Source organism: Saccopteryx bilineata, chromosome 6 (genome assembly GCF_036850765.1).
Source record: "Saccopteryx bilineata isolate mSacBil1 chromosome 6, mSacBil1_pri_phased_curated, whole genome shotgun sequence".
In the NCBI taxonomy this organism is placed as follows: Eukaryota; Metazoa; Chordata; class Mammalia; order Chiroptera; family Emballonuridae; genus Saccopteryx; species Saccopteryx bilineata.
The window spans coordinates 164,817,915-164,834,488 of NC_089495.1; the positions used below are offsets into that span (position 1 = coordinate 164,817,915).

At 43.1% G+C, this 16,574-nt stretch overlaps 1 protein-coding gene across 3 annotated transcripts in view; it reads left to right on the forward strand.

The window, feature by feature from the left end:
- Positions 1-260: 260 nt before the first annotated feature.
- NAPB (NSF attachment protein beta) overlaps positions 261-16,574 on the forward strand; it is a 50,506-nt gene continuing 34,192 nt past the window's right edge. For 2 of the 3 annotated variants that reach the window (XM_066236015.1, XM_066236017.1), the window contains exon 1: positions 261-405. Coding sequence is in view for 1 of the 3 variants with exons in the window: in XM_066236018.1 (XP_066092115.1) it covers positions 393-490 (98 nt within the window). In the remaining 2 variants the exon portion in view is untranslated. Of the gene's footprint in view, positions 491-16,574 lie in introns of all 3 variants that reach the window. The other variant, XM_066236018.1, reaches the window with a different exon arrangement.

Below are 16,574 nucleotides of genomic sequence, written 5' to 3' on the forward strand. Positions count from 1 at the left end.
CTCAGTGTTTGAGGTGATAGCTAATGGAAGCCAGGGGTCATTTTACATTTCTCGCATATTTAAAGGACCACAGTTCACATTGGCCTAGGGCCTCCCGCCGGCGCCAGTTCAGCGAGATAGGAACCCGCTCTCACCCCGCTCTGCACTCTTCTGGGATCTGCCCTTGACGCTTAGGGCATCCCCCACTGCCCGGGCAAAGCCCGGGACTACAAATCCCGGCAAAACATGCGCCTTGCGCCTGCGCCCCCAGCCTGTAGGGTGGGCCCAGGACTACAAATACTGGCAATCCATGCACACCGCGCCTGCGTTCCCCGCGGGTGCGAGGACTGACCGAAGGCGCGGAAAGCGCGTCCCAGACGGCTGAGAAGGCTGTGGCGGCGGCATCAGGCGACATGGACAACGCAGGCAAGGAGCGTGAGGCAGTGCAGCTGATGGCGGAGGCCGAGAAGCGAGTCAAGGCTTCCCACTCCTTCCTCCGAGGGCTGTTTGGGTGAGCGTTAGACCTCGCGTGCCCCGGGGGTCTCCACCGGCCGGTCCCGCCGGTCGCTGCCCGCGCGCCCGGCAGAGAGCCCTAGGGCTGCAGACCTCCACAGTGCGATTTCCGAGCCCCTAGGGAGCTCCAGCGCCTGCAGCCCCAGCGCGCCCTCCGGGGACGCGCGAGGCCCCCAGGACCCCCGCCCTCTCGTCCCGAGCGCACGGCTGTTCCTGCGTCGGTGCCCGGTCCCACGGCGAGGCCGCGGCAACGTAGGTGCGTGGGCCCGCAGCGCAGTGGCGAGGCCGACGGTGGGGCCCATGGTGGGTCCGAGCTGGGGGACCTGTGTCCGGTGAGCGGAGGCGGCCAGGAGCTGCGTGGCGGGCCCGGGCCCGCGCGCCCCCGCCCCGCCGCGCTGGGTGTCGGTGTGATACACCCTCGGGCAGGAACGGGTACGTTCCCAGCGAGGTCTCCGTCGCCAGGACTGATGCAGGAGCCAGGCCTCCTGTGGAGGCGGAATACGCGGCTCCTGCTGGAACCAGCGTCCTCCGGGCATCCTTTTCATTTACTGTGCTTCGTGCTCTTCCAGGGAAGGTCTTGACCTCGGACGTTCCAGAAAGCAAAGCTTATTCTTGGAAGAATTGTGGCAGTTGGATAGGTGGATGATTCAGCTCTTTAGGATTAGAGAGGCAGAAATTTTGTGGCTTTTTTTTTTTTCCCTTTTGAAAGTGAAAGGACCTCTGCTGACACCAAGAGCGTATTTTTATTTTTGGTAAGGACAGGTGGCCCATACTTAGCTGTTTGTTGTTACACACGCTTTTATTTCTGTACAAATTCAGTTTGGAATCTGCTTATTTCGCCATCTCCGTTCTTTTGGGGATAAATAATACTTGGCCATCGTTGACACGTCTCTTGGGGAATTGCTGAAATGCAGGTTTCTCACGATGCACAGTGGTGGGGGGTGCAAAGGATACAGAAAGCTGAGGGTCGTGTCCCCAAGGGTCTTAAAGACAGCGTTTGCCAAGACTAGTTCTAAACTTCTTCAGTGACATGTAGTTTGACATGACAACAATGAATTCTAAGTTTGTTCCTCATTAAAAGTTACCACAATACAGAAGAACACTTCCTAAAACTTGATACTAACACCAAACAACAGATCCTTTCTCTGATTCAGAAAGCATTTAAAATTTATTTAATGTCATAGCACCCCATGCCAGGAAATGATTTATTGTCACAGCCTATTTCAAGTCAGGATGTCCTTCCCTGGAAGAGAATTTTTAAGTAGCAGAAGAAAAGAGCATTACAGCACTTGATGCTTATTTCAAGGAGAACACATTTTATTTCTTGAAGTGTTGCATTATTGTTTTTGTGAAACTAGGTCAAATCTTGTCATTAATCCTAAAAGGATTTTGAAAGCTTTTTCGTTTTGAAACATCTTTTTTTTTTTTTTTTTCCAAGCTTGTTGATCACCTACTGTGTTGACAGGCCATATAAGAAGACTTGACCTTTCACACTTAGTTTGTAGGTCTGGCTGGATACAGCAGGTCACTATATTATCTTAGCTTTGGGACCTAGGGCTGTTGACTTAGCCTCTCTGTGCCGCAGTTTCTTCGCTGTAACAGTGGGTAATAATAGTATATCTCATATTTAGTGTGTGTGTGGGGGGGTTCAATGGGTTTATCTTTGTAAAACATTTAGAATGGTTGGGAATAATTAGGATATTTATTAAAATGGTTAGCCCCAGTTATTTATCAAGGAAGAGGAGAACCAGACAGACTCAAGTGACTTTGTCGGTATTTCAGAGCCAAAAACCTTTGGGGTAGATCATTGCTCTTTTAATGAAATAATATTTTGAAAGAGCTTTGTATCATACAAGTGTTACTTATACTATGGAGAATTGTGTTATTTTTAGTGATTCTTAGTTCTAGGAATGCTTAGGGAAGAAGAGTATTCTCAAGAGTTCTGTGAGCTTTAATAGTGTATAATTATTTGAAGCCAAAAACCAGGCCTAGTTTGTCTCCCAGTTACAATGAAAAGACATTCTGTATCAGTTTTAGGTGTTTAGAATCTTACGTTATATTTGACATCACTTGCACATGTCAATGTCCTTCTGGGCTGGAATATATGTTACTCCACCCTGCTTCTCTTCCCTTAGCTATAGAATTTTCCTAGGTAATTGTTATCCTTTATTTAAACCACAGTGTAGTCCTCCTCCATGTCAGACTGCTGAATTAACAAAACAATACTGATATGAGTATTGTATCATTTCAGCCCATATATTTAAGTGCTGACTAGCTGGTCTTTTTTTTTTTTTTTTGGTATGTGTGACAGATAGGTTCAGAGAGAGGGACAGATAGGGAGGGAGAGAGATGAGAAGCATCAATTCGTTGTGGCTTCTTAGTCTCCTTAGTTGTTCATTGATTGCTTTCTCATATGTGCCTTGACCAGGAGCTACAGCAAAGCAAGTTACCCCTTGCTCAAGTGAGTGACCTTGGGCTCAAGCTAGCGACCATGGGATCATGTCTATGATCCTACATCCCTGCACTCAAGTCATATGAGCCCGCCCTCAAGCTGGAGGTCTTGGGGTTTTGAACCTGGGTCCTTCGTGCCCCAGTCTGATGCTCTAACCACTGCTTAACTGTCTGGTCAGGCGATCATCTGGTGCTTTAAAGAGAACAGATGTTGCTGTTTTGAGGGTGTAGCAATCATTAACGTGCTCTGCATTTTGCAGATATTTTACATCATGGACTCGGTCTTTACTGAAGATTAAAACCTATTGGGAGTTTATCTTCACTCTGTTTATCTACCACTTACAGTGGTTCTGTGGCAATACTGTATCCTCACAGCTATTCTATGGCTCTTCCTTTGTTATGGCTTTCAGTAAAATTAGATGAAAATATCTTTCATGAAAGGTACATGAAAAAAAGTTATCTCCTGGTCAAATTGGAGGCATTTGTAAACACAACCCTCACCTCCTCCTCCCACAACCACATCAAAATTACAGGTAAGCTACAGAACAACCATAAATCAGAACCACCTGAAATCTAGCTGAATGGAAGTCCTACAACTAGGGAATTAAAGAAGAGGCCACATCTTTAAGGAGATGTGGAAAGGGCTGGTCCCACACCCATGTGTGGCTGATAAAAATCAAGATGGACATCTTGGCTGGGAGTTTTCCCCTGAGGAGTGAGGGGTCATGGCCCCCGGGTCCCCCAGTCCAGGATTCCAGTGCTGGAAAGAGAAGTCCCCTTGACTTCCGGCTATAAAAACCAAAAGGGATTGTGGCTGAGTGAGGGGGACGGCTGCTAAAGTCCCAGGCAGTTCCTCTTAAAGGGCCAATGCTCAGACTTACTAGGACTCACTCCCTGTGAGCTCTAGCACTGGGGCAGCAGCTTAAAAGGCACCAGAGACATATGGGGAGGAACTGAATTATCCAGCATTAGGCTGAGACTAGGTGTGACAGCTTTCTCCCAGATAGAAGTGCTAGCAGAGGCGATTGTTACTTTTCTGAGCCCTCCCCTCACATAGCCAGCGGGCACCAATACACTGTTTGCCCCACCCTGGTGATTCTCTGAGGCCCCACACTGCCCAACATTCAGGCCCACCCATGCTGTTTCCCCTGGCTTTTCCATAGAAATAGCCTGTCTTGGATCATGCTTAAAATCTCTCAAACAAGCAATATTTGGCCTCGGCAAGCCTCATACCTCTTGCTAAGTGGCCCTGGGTGTGGCAGTAGTAGCAGCTGGCCTTACTTCACAGCTTGGTCTCACCTGGGCACTTCCTAGCCCACCACAAATAGCAGCTATCTGCACATCTCTTTATAGCTCATGCCGGGTGGCCCTGGGCAGAACATAGGTGGTGGTTGACCTTGGCCTGCGTCTTCCAGAACCAGTTTACCCAGTGGACAGCTTTAGACCATGTCAAAGCACTTCCATCCAACCATCTCCACAAACAGCACATTCACCAGGCAGATTCAACTGGTACCAGAACACCACTGAAGTAAGTCCTGCCCTGTAGGGTGGGCCCCTGCTTAGCGGATCACCACCGTGGTTGGAGGTTGGTGGTCAGTTGTCAGAGCCAGTCCTTGCAGCTCATGACCTGTGGGTAATTCCTTACCATTGACATGCTAACAGCAACCAAGGCTTAGCTACAAGAGGAGGGTGTAACAGCCCACATGGCAGGTGGCATAATTCAAGTGCCCAGCCTGGGTGATCGGGGAGGCTGTGCCATTGGACCCACAGGACACCTACTACATTAGGCCACTCCACCAAGCCAGCTGTACTGAGCACATAGAAACAAACAGGGAGGCTGCCAAAACAAGGAGACAAACCAGTCCCAAATGAAAGAACAGAACAAAACTCCAGAGAAAGAACTAAACAAAATGGAGACAACCAAGCTACTAGATCCAGAGTTTAAAACACTGGTTATAAGGTTGCTCAATGAACTTAGAACTGCAACAGCATAAAAAATGACTAGTCAGAAATGAAGGCTATACTAACTGAAATGAAGAATGATGACACATTATAATTAAAATGTCAGAGGTTAAAGAAGAATCTTAAAAGCAGGAGAAAAAATAGTTGCCTACAAGGGAGTTCCCATAAGACTGTCAGCTGATTTCTCTACAGAAACTTTGCAGGCCAGAAGGGATTGGCAAGAAATATTTAATATTTTTTTTTTTTTATTCATTTTAGAGAGGAGAGAGAGAGAGAGAGAGAGGAGGGGGGAGGAGCAGGAAGCATCAACTCCCATATGTGCCTTGACCAGGCAAGCCCAGGGATTCAAACTAGCGACCTCAGTATTTCCAGATCGATGCTTTATCCACTGCGCCACCACAGGTCAGGCAGGATTGGCAAGAAATATTTAAAGTGATGAAAAGCAAGTACCTAGAACCAAGATTACAGCGAAGCTATTATTTAGATTCAAAGGACAGTTAAAGAGCTTCCCAGACAAGAAAAAGCTGAAGGAGTTCATTACCACCAAACCAGCATTACATGAAATACTAAAGGGTCTTCCTTAAGAAGAACTAGAAGAAAAAAAGATTTAAAAATATGAACAATAAAATGACAATAAATACATGTCTATCAACAATTGAATTAAAAAACAAAATAAATTAACAAGCAGAATGGATCATACTCATAGATAGACCTTTTTGACAGTTACCAGATGAGAGGGGGGTTTGGGGGAATGAGTGAAAAAGGTGAAGGGATTAACAAGTAACAAATCATGATGTATAGCAGCCATAGGGGATATAGTTAATAATATTCTCATAATTATGTGGTGTCAGATACATTAGATATTTATTGGGATGATCACTTAGTAAGTTATGTAATGTCTAATCACTGGACTGTACACCTGAAACTAATATATATGTCACCTGTGATTGAAAATAAAATATGATTTTTAAAATATGCATTATATAGTCCCAAGAAAAAGTCATTCATATATTTTGTGTGTACAGTACAAGTTCCGTGCTGTCTTAGAAATTTCAGTGTTTGTTCCTCACCATCCCCCACAGGAAGAGATGCCTAGGAGATGCAACCATCACAAGAAACCACTGTTAGTGATGTTCTGTGTTCTTCTCGACTGTCAGTTAGACAGTGATGTGTTTTTGTAGTTGTGAAATGAAATTAAACATATTCTTTCTGAATGGGTAATATAGTATAGCAAAACTACCAGCAAAAGTGTAGTGTTTCCAGAGGTGAGCTATTGAGTTTGGTACTTTTTTCAAATTCCAATTTAGAATCTCAATCAAGGGCTTAGTGTGATCTCTAAATAAACTGCTTAGTATGGCCTGGGTTTGACTGGAAGATCCTTTTGCATGTCTGAAGCCTCCCTTAAGATCCTCTCCATTCTGTTACCAGGAGACCAGATTGGGGATAGCCTGCACAATCACATCAAAGAGAATGGCTGCTTATGAATGACAGTGGGAAGATGTTCTGGATGGTTAACGCTTTCTTCTCTTGTTTTTGAGTGTTCTCCAATCTCAAAGCTTATGAAAGAGACATAAATCTGGCAGTGTCAAAGTAAATTTAATGAAATAATCCTGTTGGGTTACCTTGAAATAATTATGTCTGTAATTTATCTATTTGTGAAAATAGGGAGTATACCTTTTTAAATAATCTTTTTATTGATTGATTTTAGAGAGAGAGAGAAACACCTACTTATTCTATTTATTTAAATGTATCAATTGGTTGATTCTTTATGTGCCCTGATTTGGGATCCAACCTGCAGCCTTGGCATAGCAGGACAATACTCGAAACAACTGAGCTACCTGCCAAGGGTGGGAATAGTTCTTAATCATTGTAGACCATTAAGTATCAGTATTCTTTTGCACAGCTTTATTTTGACAAAGATTTTGCTTAAGGTTTTCTAAAATAAGGTGGGGATTTGTTATGCCATTTGTAAAGCATTTAGATCTTCCTCAGTTAAAATAAATATTCAGATGCAGATGGAACTTTTAAAAAAAAAGTAATTAGCCCTGGCCGGTTGGCTCAGCGGTAGAGCGTCAGCCTGGCGTGCGGGGGACCCGGGTTCGATTCCCGGCCAGGGCACATAGGAGAAGCGCCCATTTGCTTCTTCACCCCCCCCCCCCCCCCCCCCCCCCCCCCCCCGCTTCCTCTCTGTCTCTTCCCCTCCCGCAGCCAAGGCTCCATTGGAACAAAGATGGCCCGGGCACTGGGGATGGCTCCTTGGCCTCTGCCCCAGGTGCTAGAGTGGCTCTGGTCGCGGCAGAGCGACGCCCCGAAGGGGCAGAGCATCGCCCCCTGGTGGGCAGAGCTTCGCCCCCTGGTGGGAGTGCCGGGTGGATGCCGGTTGGGCGCATGCGGGAGTCTGTCTGACTGTCTCTCCCCGTTTTCAGTTTCAGAAAAATACAAAAAAAATACAAAAAAAAAAAAAAAAAAAAGGTAATTAGCTCCAATTTAGAGACAAGTAGTATATTTCTGATGTACTAATGGAAAAAATAGAATAACCTATATATTGGATAGTTATTTATATATTATACAATATATGTTCTGTATGAACTATTATAATAAATGTAGCTACAATTCTCTCATTTACTAATTTGGTGACCCTGGCCAAGTAAATCATATCTGGAGCTTTTGTTTTTTCAGCTTTCAAGTGGGCAGACGAAAGTAACTTACTTTTCAGAATTGTAAGGATTGAATGAGCTATCCGAGTGCTTATTAAGCTGTACAGAGCTATATTACTATTACAGTGGTACCTTGAGATACGAGCAGACCAACATACGGTGTGTGTTTTTTTTATAAGATATGAGCTGTGCCTTGGTTTGTATTTTTGTTTGAGATCTGAGTGAAATCCCGAGATATAAGTCATGATTCGGGAAGCTGCTGCTAGTTGGCGTGTTGGCGCATGGGTCCAGTATTGGCAGTACAACACCAGCATCTCATTCTTTCTCACATGTTACCCACAGAATCAAGTCGAATCTCGTGCGCTGTACTCGTTCTTGCATCATTTTTGCATTTTTTACTGACTTTTTTTGTGTGCTATCATGGGCTAAAGAAAGTGAGTGTAAAGGACAGTGGTGAGAAGAAGAAGAGAATGATATCGATAGAAGTAAAGGAAGAAATAATAGAAAAACATGAGTGTGGTGTACGAGTGATTGAACTGGCAAGGCTGTATGACTGCAATACATCTACAATTTGTACCATCCTTAAACAAAAGGATGCCATCAAAACCGCAAATCCAGTGAAAGGAACTACAATTCTGTCCCAATTAAGGACAAATATCCATGAAGAAATGGAGAAGCTTCTGCTGGTGTGGTGTGGGTGAAAGAGAACTGGCAGGAGATACAGTAACAGAGACTGTAATATGCGAAAAGGCACGTATTATTTACAGTGACTTGAAGAAGAAAGAACCTTCAACCTCAAAAGAGGCAGCAGAAGATACGTTTAAGGCAAGTCACGGCTGGTTTGAAAATTTCAAGAAGATATCTGGCATCCACTCGGTGGTGAGGCATGGTGAAGCTGCGAGTGCTGACTTTAAGGCAGCTGAGAAGTACATCGCACGTTTTGCTGTGCTTATTGCAAAGGAAGGCTATATCCCCCAACAAGTGTTCAACTGTGATGAAACAGGATTGTTTTGGGGAAAAAATGCCCCGGAGGACTTTCATCACGCAGAGAAGAAGCTGCCAGGCCATAAACCCTTGAAGGTCTGTCTGACCCTTGCATTGTGTGCAAATGCTAGCGGTGATAAAGCCACTGCTAGTGTATCATTCTGAAAATCCTTGAGCCTTTAAGACTCACAAGATTTTTAAAGAAAAACTGCAGGTTATATGGCACGCCAATACTAGGGCATGGGTTACACGGCAGTTTTTTATTGAATGGGTAAATCTCCTGTTTGGCCCTGCAGTGAAGAAATATCTTCAAGAAAATAAACTCTTGATGAAAGCATTACTAATCCTTGATAATGCTCCAGCCCACCCACCTGGTCTTGAAGATGACATTCTTGATGAGTTCAAATTCGTGAAAGTCCTCTACCTCCCGCCCAACATGACTTCAATCTTGCAACCTATGGATCAGCAGGTCATTTCCAACTTTAAAAAGCTTTACACAAAGCACTTGTTCCGCCCCTGCTTTGAGGTGACTGAGAATATAATTCTAACCCTTTGAGAGTTTTGGAAAGATCACTACAACATCGTGATATGTTTACGCATTATTGATTGGCATGGCAAGAGGTTACAAGAAGAACCTTGAACTCAGCATGGAAAAAGTTATGGCCTGATGTTGCAGACAGGAACTTCGAAGGATTCGAACCAGGGACCGAGACTGAGGTAAAAGTGTTGGAGGAGATTGTGTCCCTCGGAAAGTCAGTGGGTCTGGAGGTAGATGAGGGTGATGTAAATGAGCTTGTCGAAGAACATGAGGAGGAACTCTCAACTGAGTTGAAGGAGCTTTAGATGATAAACATGGAGCTTCTGCAAGAGATTAGTAGTGAGGAGGAGGTAGAGTCGGAGGAAGTGATTTCTACAAGTGAAATTAAAGACATGCTGGCAATGTGGGAGAAGGTTTCAAGTTTCATTGAAAAGAAACACCCAGAAAAAGTTTCAACTGGTCCTGCTTCAGCACTTTTTAATGACACTTGTTTGTCACATTTCCGTAACATTTTAAAAGGCAGGCAAAAGCATGCCTCTTTGGGTAGATTTTTATTCAGAAGTCCTGCAAGTGAAAGTGCTGAAAGTGCAGCCAAAAAGGCAAAAACAGGTGATGATTAAATGAAAAATACGTAATGTTAAGCTTAGGTTAAGTTTAAAGTAAAGAAAATGCAGTTTTAGTTTACATTTAGTGCTAAGAAAGTGCAGTTTTAGTTTACATGCCTACAGTGCTTGCATCCCTTCCTCTCCCCTCCTCTGCCATTCACCTCCATTAGCTGCACTCGTCTGTCTCCAAGGTAAGAATACAGTACTAAATAACACTTTTTTCTTTTATTTCATATATTTTGTTAAGCATTGGTAAAGTATACATGTGTGTTTCTTAATTAAAAATGTCTTTTTTCATAATTTAGGATGGTTTGGGGATGTTTCACAGGGCTGGAATGGATTAAATCTATTTCAGTTATTTTAAGTGGGAGAAATTTGTATGATATACGAGTTGACTGATGAGCTTGGTTACAGAATGAATTAAACTCATATCTCAAGGTACCACTTTAATTGTAATCATTTGGTTTTCAAATTATGATGTCAAGTTATAGTTTGTATATCAAATAATAAACTATTACCAAATTGGCCTTTTTCTGTTTGTATTTTTTGCAGTGTTCACCATTTAGTCTCTCATTCTTGTGAGCCCTGTGAGGTGTGTAGAAAAGGGGATGACCCTATAGTGGTGTGTGGCTCTAGAATGTGAGCTCCTGGGAATCTGTCTTATTGCTGTGGTGTGCTTATCATGGTGAGGAAGGGAGCATCCCTGCAGGAGTCACTCAAACATGGTATCTTTCCACAATGCCAGGTTAATTAGGGGAGACCTCCCAGTAAGTCAGTAAAGATACACAGGTTACACACAGAGTGGGAGCTTATGTGTTAGAAGTGAATAGAGCGAGTATCTGGCAGGAAGTTCCAGTCACTGGCAGTGTCTACAGGTGGAGAGGCAGGTGTCAGTTTCAAGCCAGGCAGCTGTAGTGGCAGCACTTGTTTGGTAGGTGGAAGTCTGGTAGGGCTCTGTACCTGACCCATGGTACAGCCAAGCTTGAACGTTCGGTGATCAGAGCTCTGAATTCTTATAACTATAAGGGGTAGAGGTGCCAAGAGATAAAAACCAAGACTGTTTATACAAGCATTCTAGTTATAGGGGACTTTATAATTTATTTATTTATTTAATTTATTATTTATTTTTATTAAGTGAGAAGTGGGGAAGCAGAGACAGACTCTCGCATGCACCCAACCAGGATCCACCTAGCAAGCCCCCTACTGGGTGATGCTCTAGCCCATCTGGGGCCACTGCTCCAACTGAGCTATTTTAGCTGAGTTGAGGCCATGTAGCCATACTCAGCACCCAGGTCAACTTGCTCAAACTGTTTGAGCAGTGGCTATGGGAGGGAAGAGAGAAAGAGAGAGAAAGAGGTGGGGTGGAGAAGCAGATGGTCGCTTCTCCTGTGTGCCCTGACCAGGAGTCAAACCCAGGACTTCCACATGCCTGGCCAACACTACCGTTAAGACACCCGACCAGTGCCTATAATTTATTTTTACTTTGTGTTTAATTAGTTGATAAAATTGGTAAAGCTTTTCTACCTTCAAATATTTTTCACTGACTGATTCCTAATTAGATTTCACAGCAAGGAAACTTTGTGAAAGAATTTCAGAACATTAGCTATTTCTGTATTTGAATGGAGCTTATGATATGAATGGTATTTCATTAAAATATAACAAGTTAATAGATCAACACCTTCTTGCACTCAAATATATATTTTTAATGGTAAGGACATACCTGTCAATTTTTCTTTTAATGGATATTTTCACTAGAGATTGAATGAAAAGTTATATTTTGAAGACCTTTTCAGTATCTGCAGAGATAAACATGATTGTTCTCCTTTGTTGTTAATACGTTAATTCATGGATTTCCTCATACTGACCTGTCTTTGTATTCCCTGAATAATTCCTCTATGTATTTCTTTTAACAGACTAATGGATTTTTGTTTGTTTGTTTTTGCTTTTTAGCAAAAGAGACAGAGAGAGACAGATAGGGACAAACAGACAGAAGGGAGAGAGATGAAAAGCATCAATTCTTCGTTGTGGCACCTTAGTTGTTCATTGGTTGCTTTCTCATATGTGTCTTGACTGGGGGGCTCCAGCTGAGCCAGTGACCCCTTGCTCAAGCCAACAACCATGGGCTTCAAGCCAGTGACCTTTAGGCTCAAACCAGCGACTATGGGGTCGTGTCTATGATCCCACGCTCAAGCCAGTGAGCCCATGCTCATGCTGAATGAGCCGATGCTCAAGCTGATGAGCCCACGCTCATGCTGGATGAGTCCGCGCTCAAACTGGCGACCTCAGGGTTTTCAACCTGAGTTCTGTGCATCCCAGGCCAACATTCTATCCACTGTGCCACTACTTGGTCAGGTTAATGGATTGTTTTTAAATATTTTATTTCAAGTCTTTTATTTACAATTTATTTGTATATAGACTATCAGATTGAACTATATATTATTGATGTTACAAGTGCCTTAAAAAAGGAATTTGGGTCCTGGCTGGCTAGCTCAGGTAGAGCATCAGCTTAGCATGTGGAAGTCCCGGGTTCGATTCCCGGCTAGGGCACACAGTAGAAGTGCCCATTTGCTTCTCCACCCTTCCCCCTCTACTTTCTCTGTCTCTCTCTTCCCCTTGCACAGCCAAGGCTCCATTGAAGCAAAGTTGGCCCCGGTGCCGAGGATGGCTCCATGGCCTCTGCCTCAGGTGCTAGAATGGCTCCAGTTGCAGCAGAGCAACGTCCCAGATGGGTAGACCATCGCCCCCTGGTGGGCATGCCGGGTGGATCCCGGTTGGGCGCTAGCAGGAGTCTGTCTCTCTGCTTCCCCACTTCTCATTTCAGAAAAATACAAAAAAAAAAAAAAAAAAAAAAAAGAAATTTGGAAGGTTTTTTTTTTCCTATGCTCTGGCCTTTGAAGGTTTAAATATGTAAACCAAACTTAATTTTAGAAAATTATAAAGAATAAAAAGCGTTTATTGAGCAAAAAGAGCTGCAGCCTAGGAGACACATATCCAAGAAGCAACCTGAATTCTGCCCCATCAAGACATAGGGAAGGAGGCCTTTTAAAGTAAACGTTCCTGCCCAAGTTCCCAATTTTATCTAAATGAGGTTTCAAAAGTGTGCAGTACTGATTGGTGGATATAGATGATACAATTTGAGCATTTCTGATTGGACAGGGGAGGTCCATTGTTTTGAAAGAGAAAACCAGGGTTTCTCTGTAGTGATTGATTCAGATGGTATAAACAGCAGAGGAATTGTACCAAATATTGAAAGCTTGATTGGTGGCTTTTCCCAAAATTCAGTGCTCTCACTCTGTCAGCCTCCTACTAGAGGCTGTTTATGAACTTGAGCCCAGTTAAGGACAGTCCTTTTCCACAGATTATTTCTTTTTGGGGTTCACAAGTAGAATCCTCCTACAGTGAAATTATCTTGGTTTTTTGGTGTGTAGGGTTTGGTTTTTTTATACACCCCCCTGAAATTGTAATGTTTAAACTTTTGATCTCTACTGAGGTCAGTTTTGGTAAATTTATTTTTCTAGGAAATTATTTTAAGTTTTAAATTTTATCTTCAGAGTTGTCTTCTATGACTTTTTAAAATATTCTTTATTTCAGTAATTTCCCTCTTGTCACTTCTTTCTCTTGTGTGTGTGCTTTTCTGCTTTTTTCTTGATTCTTTTGATTCTTTCTGTCTAAACAACTAATATTTTGTCTTAGGAGTTTTATTAGAATCCTGTTTTTTGCTTTACTAATTTCTGCTTTTACCTGTATTGCTTTCCTTTATTCTTCCCCCACCCTGGCTTTGGAGGGTAGGGTAGGTAGTGGCCTTTAATTTGTGATTTCCATTATTTTATTTATATGGATTCAAATATTTATGGTTGAGTTTTTGTTAAAACTGTATTAATATTTTAGTTGTATCCCATAGATCCTAACATATAGCATTTTGTGTTTGTTTCCCTATACAATATTGTTTCTGGGTTTATTTCATTGTAACCAGAGAACTTACTGAGGTTCTTTTTGCCACCAGATGTATGATTGGTGTTTATTTAATGGTCCATGTGCAATTGAGAAGAAGGTAGATTTTCTCTTATCAGAGTGTATGACTTGATAGCCATCCCTAACATCTAGGATATTTTTATACTATTTACTTTTATACTATGAGTCTTTTTCAATATGCTTAGCTTCGTTCCTTACTTAGGCATTTAGTGTTTTTGTCTGCTCTGGAAAACATCCGTTACCTGTGTGTCAGTCTGTGAGTATTTTCTTTTTCTTTTTTTTTTTTTTTTTTTTTTACAGAGACAGAGAGAGAGTCAGAGGGATAGACAGGGATAGACAGACAGGAATGGAGAAATGAGAAGCATCAATCATTAGTTTTTCGTTGCATATTGCGACACCTTAGTTGTTCATTGATTGCTTTCTCATATGTGCCTTGACCGCGGGCCATCAGCAGACAGAGTAACCCCTTGCTCAAGCCAGCAACCTTGGGTCCAAGCTGGTGATCTTTTGCTCAAACCAGATGAGCTCGTGCTCAAGCTGGCGACCTCAGGGTCTCGAAGCTGGGTCCTCCGCATCCCAGTCTGACACTCTATCCGCTGCACCACCGCCTGGTCAGGCTAGTATTTTCTGTTTCCCCTTTTCTCCAGGGGAAGTCTGTGTGTGTGGGGGGAGTTCAGTTATTTGTACTTTATCAGAACAAATGTTTCCGTGTTATTTTTCTACCCATTTCCCTGCTTGTTTTAGTCTTAGAGCTCCAATAGAACATATTCAATACTGCTACTGCCAGTCTTCACTGATGTTTCCTAGTCAGGCATTTGGTGTACAAATGCAAATTAGCATTCTCCCCTGATGCAGCTATCTACTTCCTACATCATGTGAAAAAAGTTGGACTGTTTATACATATATTAAACCCAGAAATAAATAATCTTGAAATGGTTACATTTATCTAGGCAGTCTCCGAGTTTCTAGAAGCTGTGGTTACAGAAATGAAGTATCAGGTGAAAATAAATTGCTTATGAAAGATAAACTATATCAGAATAAATAGTTCCATATGGCTGTGATGCTGTGATTGCAGAAAACCCTGTGTGATCCTCAGTGATAAGGGTGAGAGAAGCGTATCCTATGTTATTTATGCCCCTTTCAAGCATACCTGAGCTTATGCTAATAAGGTGAGTCCCTAGATGGCTACAGTATCAGGGCTAATTGTCAGAGGAACCGACCATGTGGTATGAGGGTTGGAACTTTCAGTCCCACCACCCCCCTTCAGGAATGGGAGAGTGGCTGACAATTAATCACTAGTGGCCAGTGACTTAATTAATCATGCTGTGTAATGAAACTCCAGAAAAAGCCCTGAATGGCAGGGTTCAGAGAGCTTCTGGGTTGGTCCCTGGAGGTGCTGAGAGGTGGCACACTCGGAGAGGAAAATAGAAGCTCCATGAACTGTCTTCCCCCATACCTTGTCCTGTGTGCTTTTGTCATATCCTTTATAATAAACTACTGGTGGTAAATATAGTGTTTCCTTGTGTTCTATGAGTTATTCTAGCAAATTATTCAATTTAACAGTCATGGGAGCCCCTGATTTGTACGTGTTGGAGATGTGAGTGCCCCGGGGACCTAGTTAGTACTTAGGACTGGTGGCTGAAGTAGGGCAGTCTTGTGGAATTGAGCCCTTAACCTGTGGGGTCAGCACTGACTCTAGGTAGTTAGTCTCAGAATTGTAAATGATAGGACACTGACTGGTAGCCACAGAGTGGGAGTACTGCTTGGTGTGGAGAGCCTGCACACTTGTTAGAGGGACATATGGGGAAACTTTCTAAACAATGGATAGTGTCTTCCCCTGAGACACCCAGTCGTCAGCACTGTCACCGAGGCTTGTGTCAGGCCTGTCGGTCCCTCCCCAGAGAGGAGCCCAGTGGCTGAAGAGATGCTGCTGGGGAGGATCAAGAAGAGGGAGACCCCTCCTGGGTGGTGTTTTCCCGGCGGGTCCTGAGCACGACTGAAAATGACCCCTGTTTTCAGCCCTTTGATACAGTTGACATCTGTCGGTGTAATCTGAGGTTGGCCTGATTTTTGTCTCTAGTTCTGCTTTCACATCATCGCAGTGTTGTCACTGTCACTTCTTATGACATTTCTAACCTAACAGTGGTGATTTTAGAAGCAGCTTTATTACTACCTCAGCAGTTGTCACATTTTCTTTTGGATACATCTCATGATGTGTATTCCTTTTGTGCCCATGATTCCACTTTGATGTCTTCATCCTCCCGTCCACGGTTTAAAAGTGCGTGTACTGTAATTGTTGGTGTTTCACAGTGCTCCACAATAGTCGTTAATCTGGGTGGTAATGGCAAGCTGGCAAATAAAACAACCAGTTCTTTTATGAGCCAGTGGGTTTCTTTGAGAATAGCAGAGCAGTGCAATTTGGGACAAGCAGGCTAAGGAAAACCATAAGCCAGTGTGCAGAACAGAGGAGAGGGGCTTGCTTTTATTAGGCTTTAGGAGGCAGTGGGGAGAGCTGTTTTGAACAAAAGTTCCCTGGAGAAGAACAAAAGTTTAAAGTTTTGGTCGTTTATCATTGGCTGCAAGTAGCGGTTAGTGTATTATTTCTGGGGCAGGGAGGGATCTTCCTCCTTTGTCTTAAAAAATAGGAGATGAAATTCCATGTGGCGAATGTCCTCCCTTGTCAAAGTAATTATTTTTCTTGCTGGTTATTCAGGCTGTAACAAGTGGTAGGTGGGTAAGATATGCCCCTTTCAGGGCTTCTCAACTCCATTTTAAATGAGGTGTCCTTTATTTAGTTTCAAAAGGAAAAACCAAGACTTTAGATTATTTGAGAATTAATTGGTTTCTAAAGGATAACACCTGAGCTCTCTGAAATAATGGGCTATAATTTTTCAGAGCTGATTCTCCAGCCTT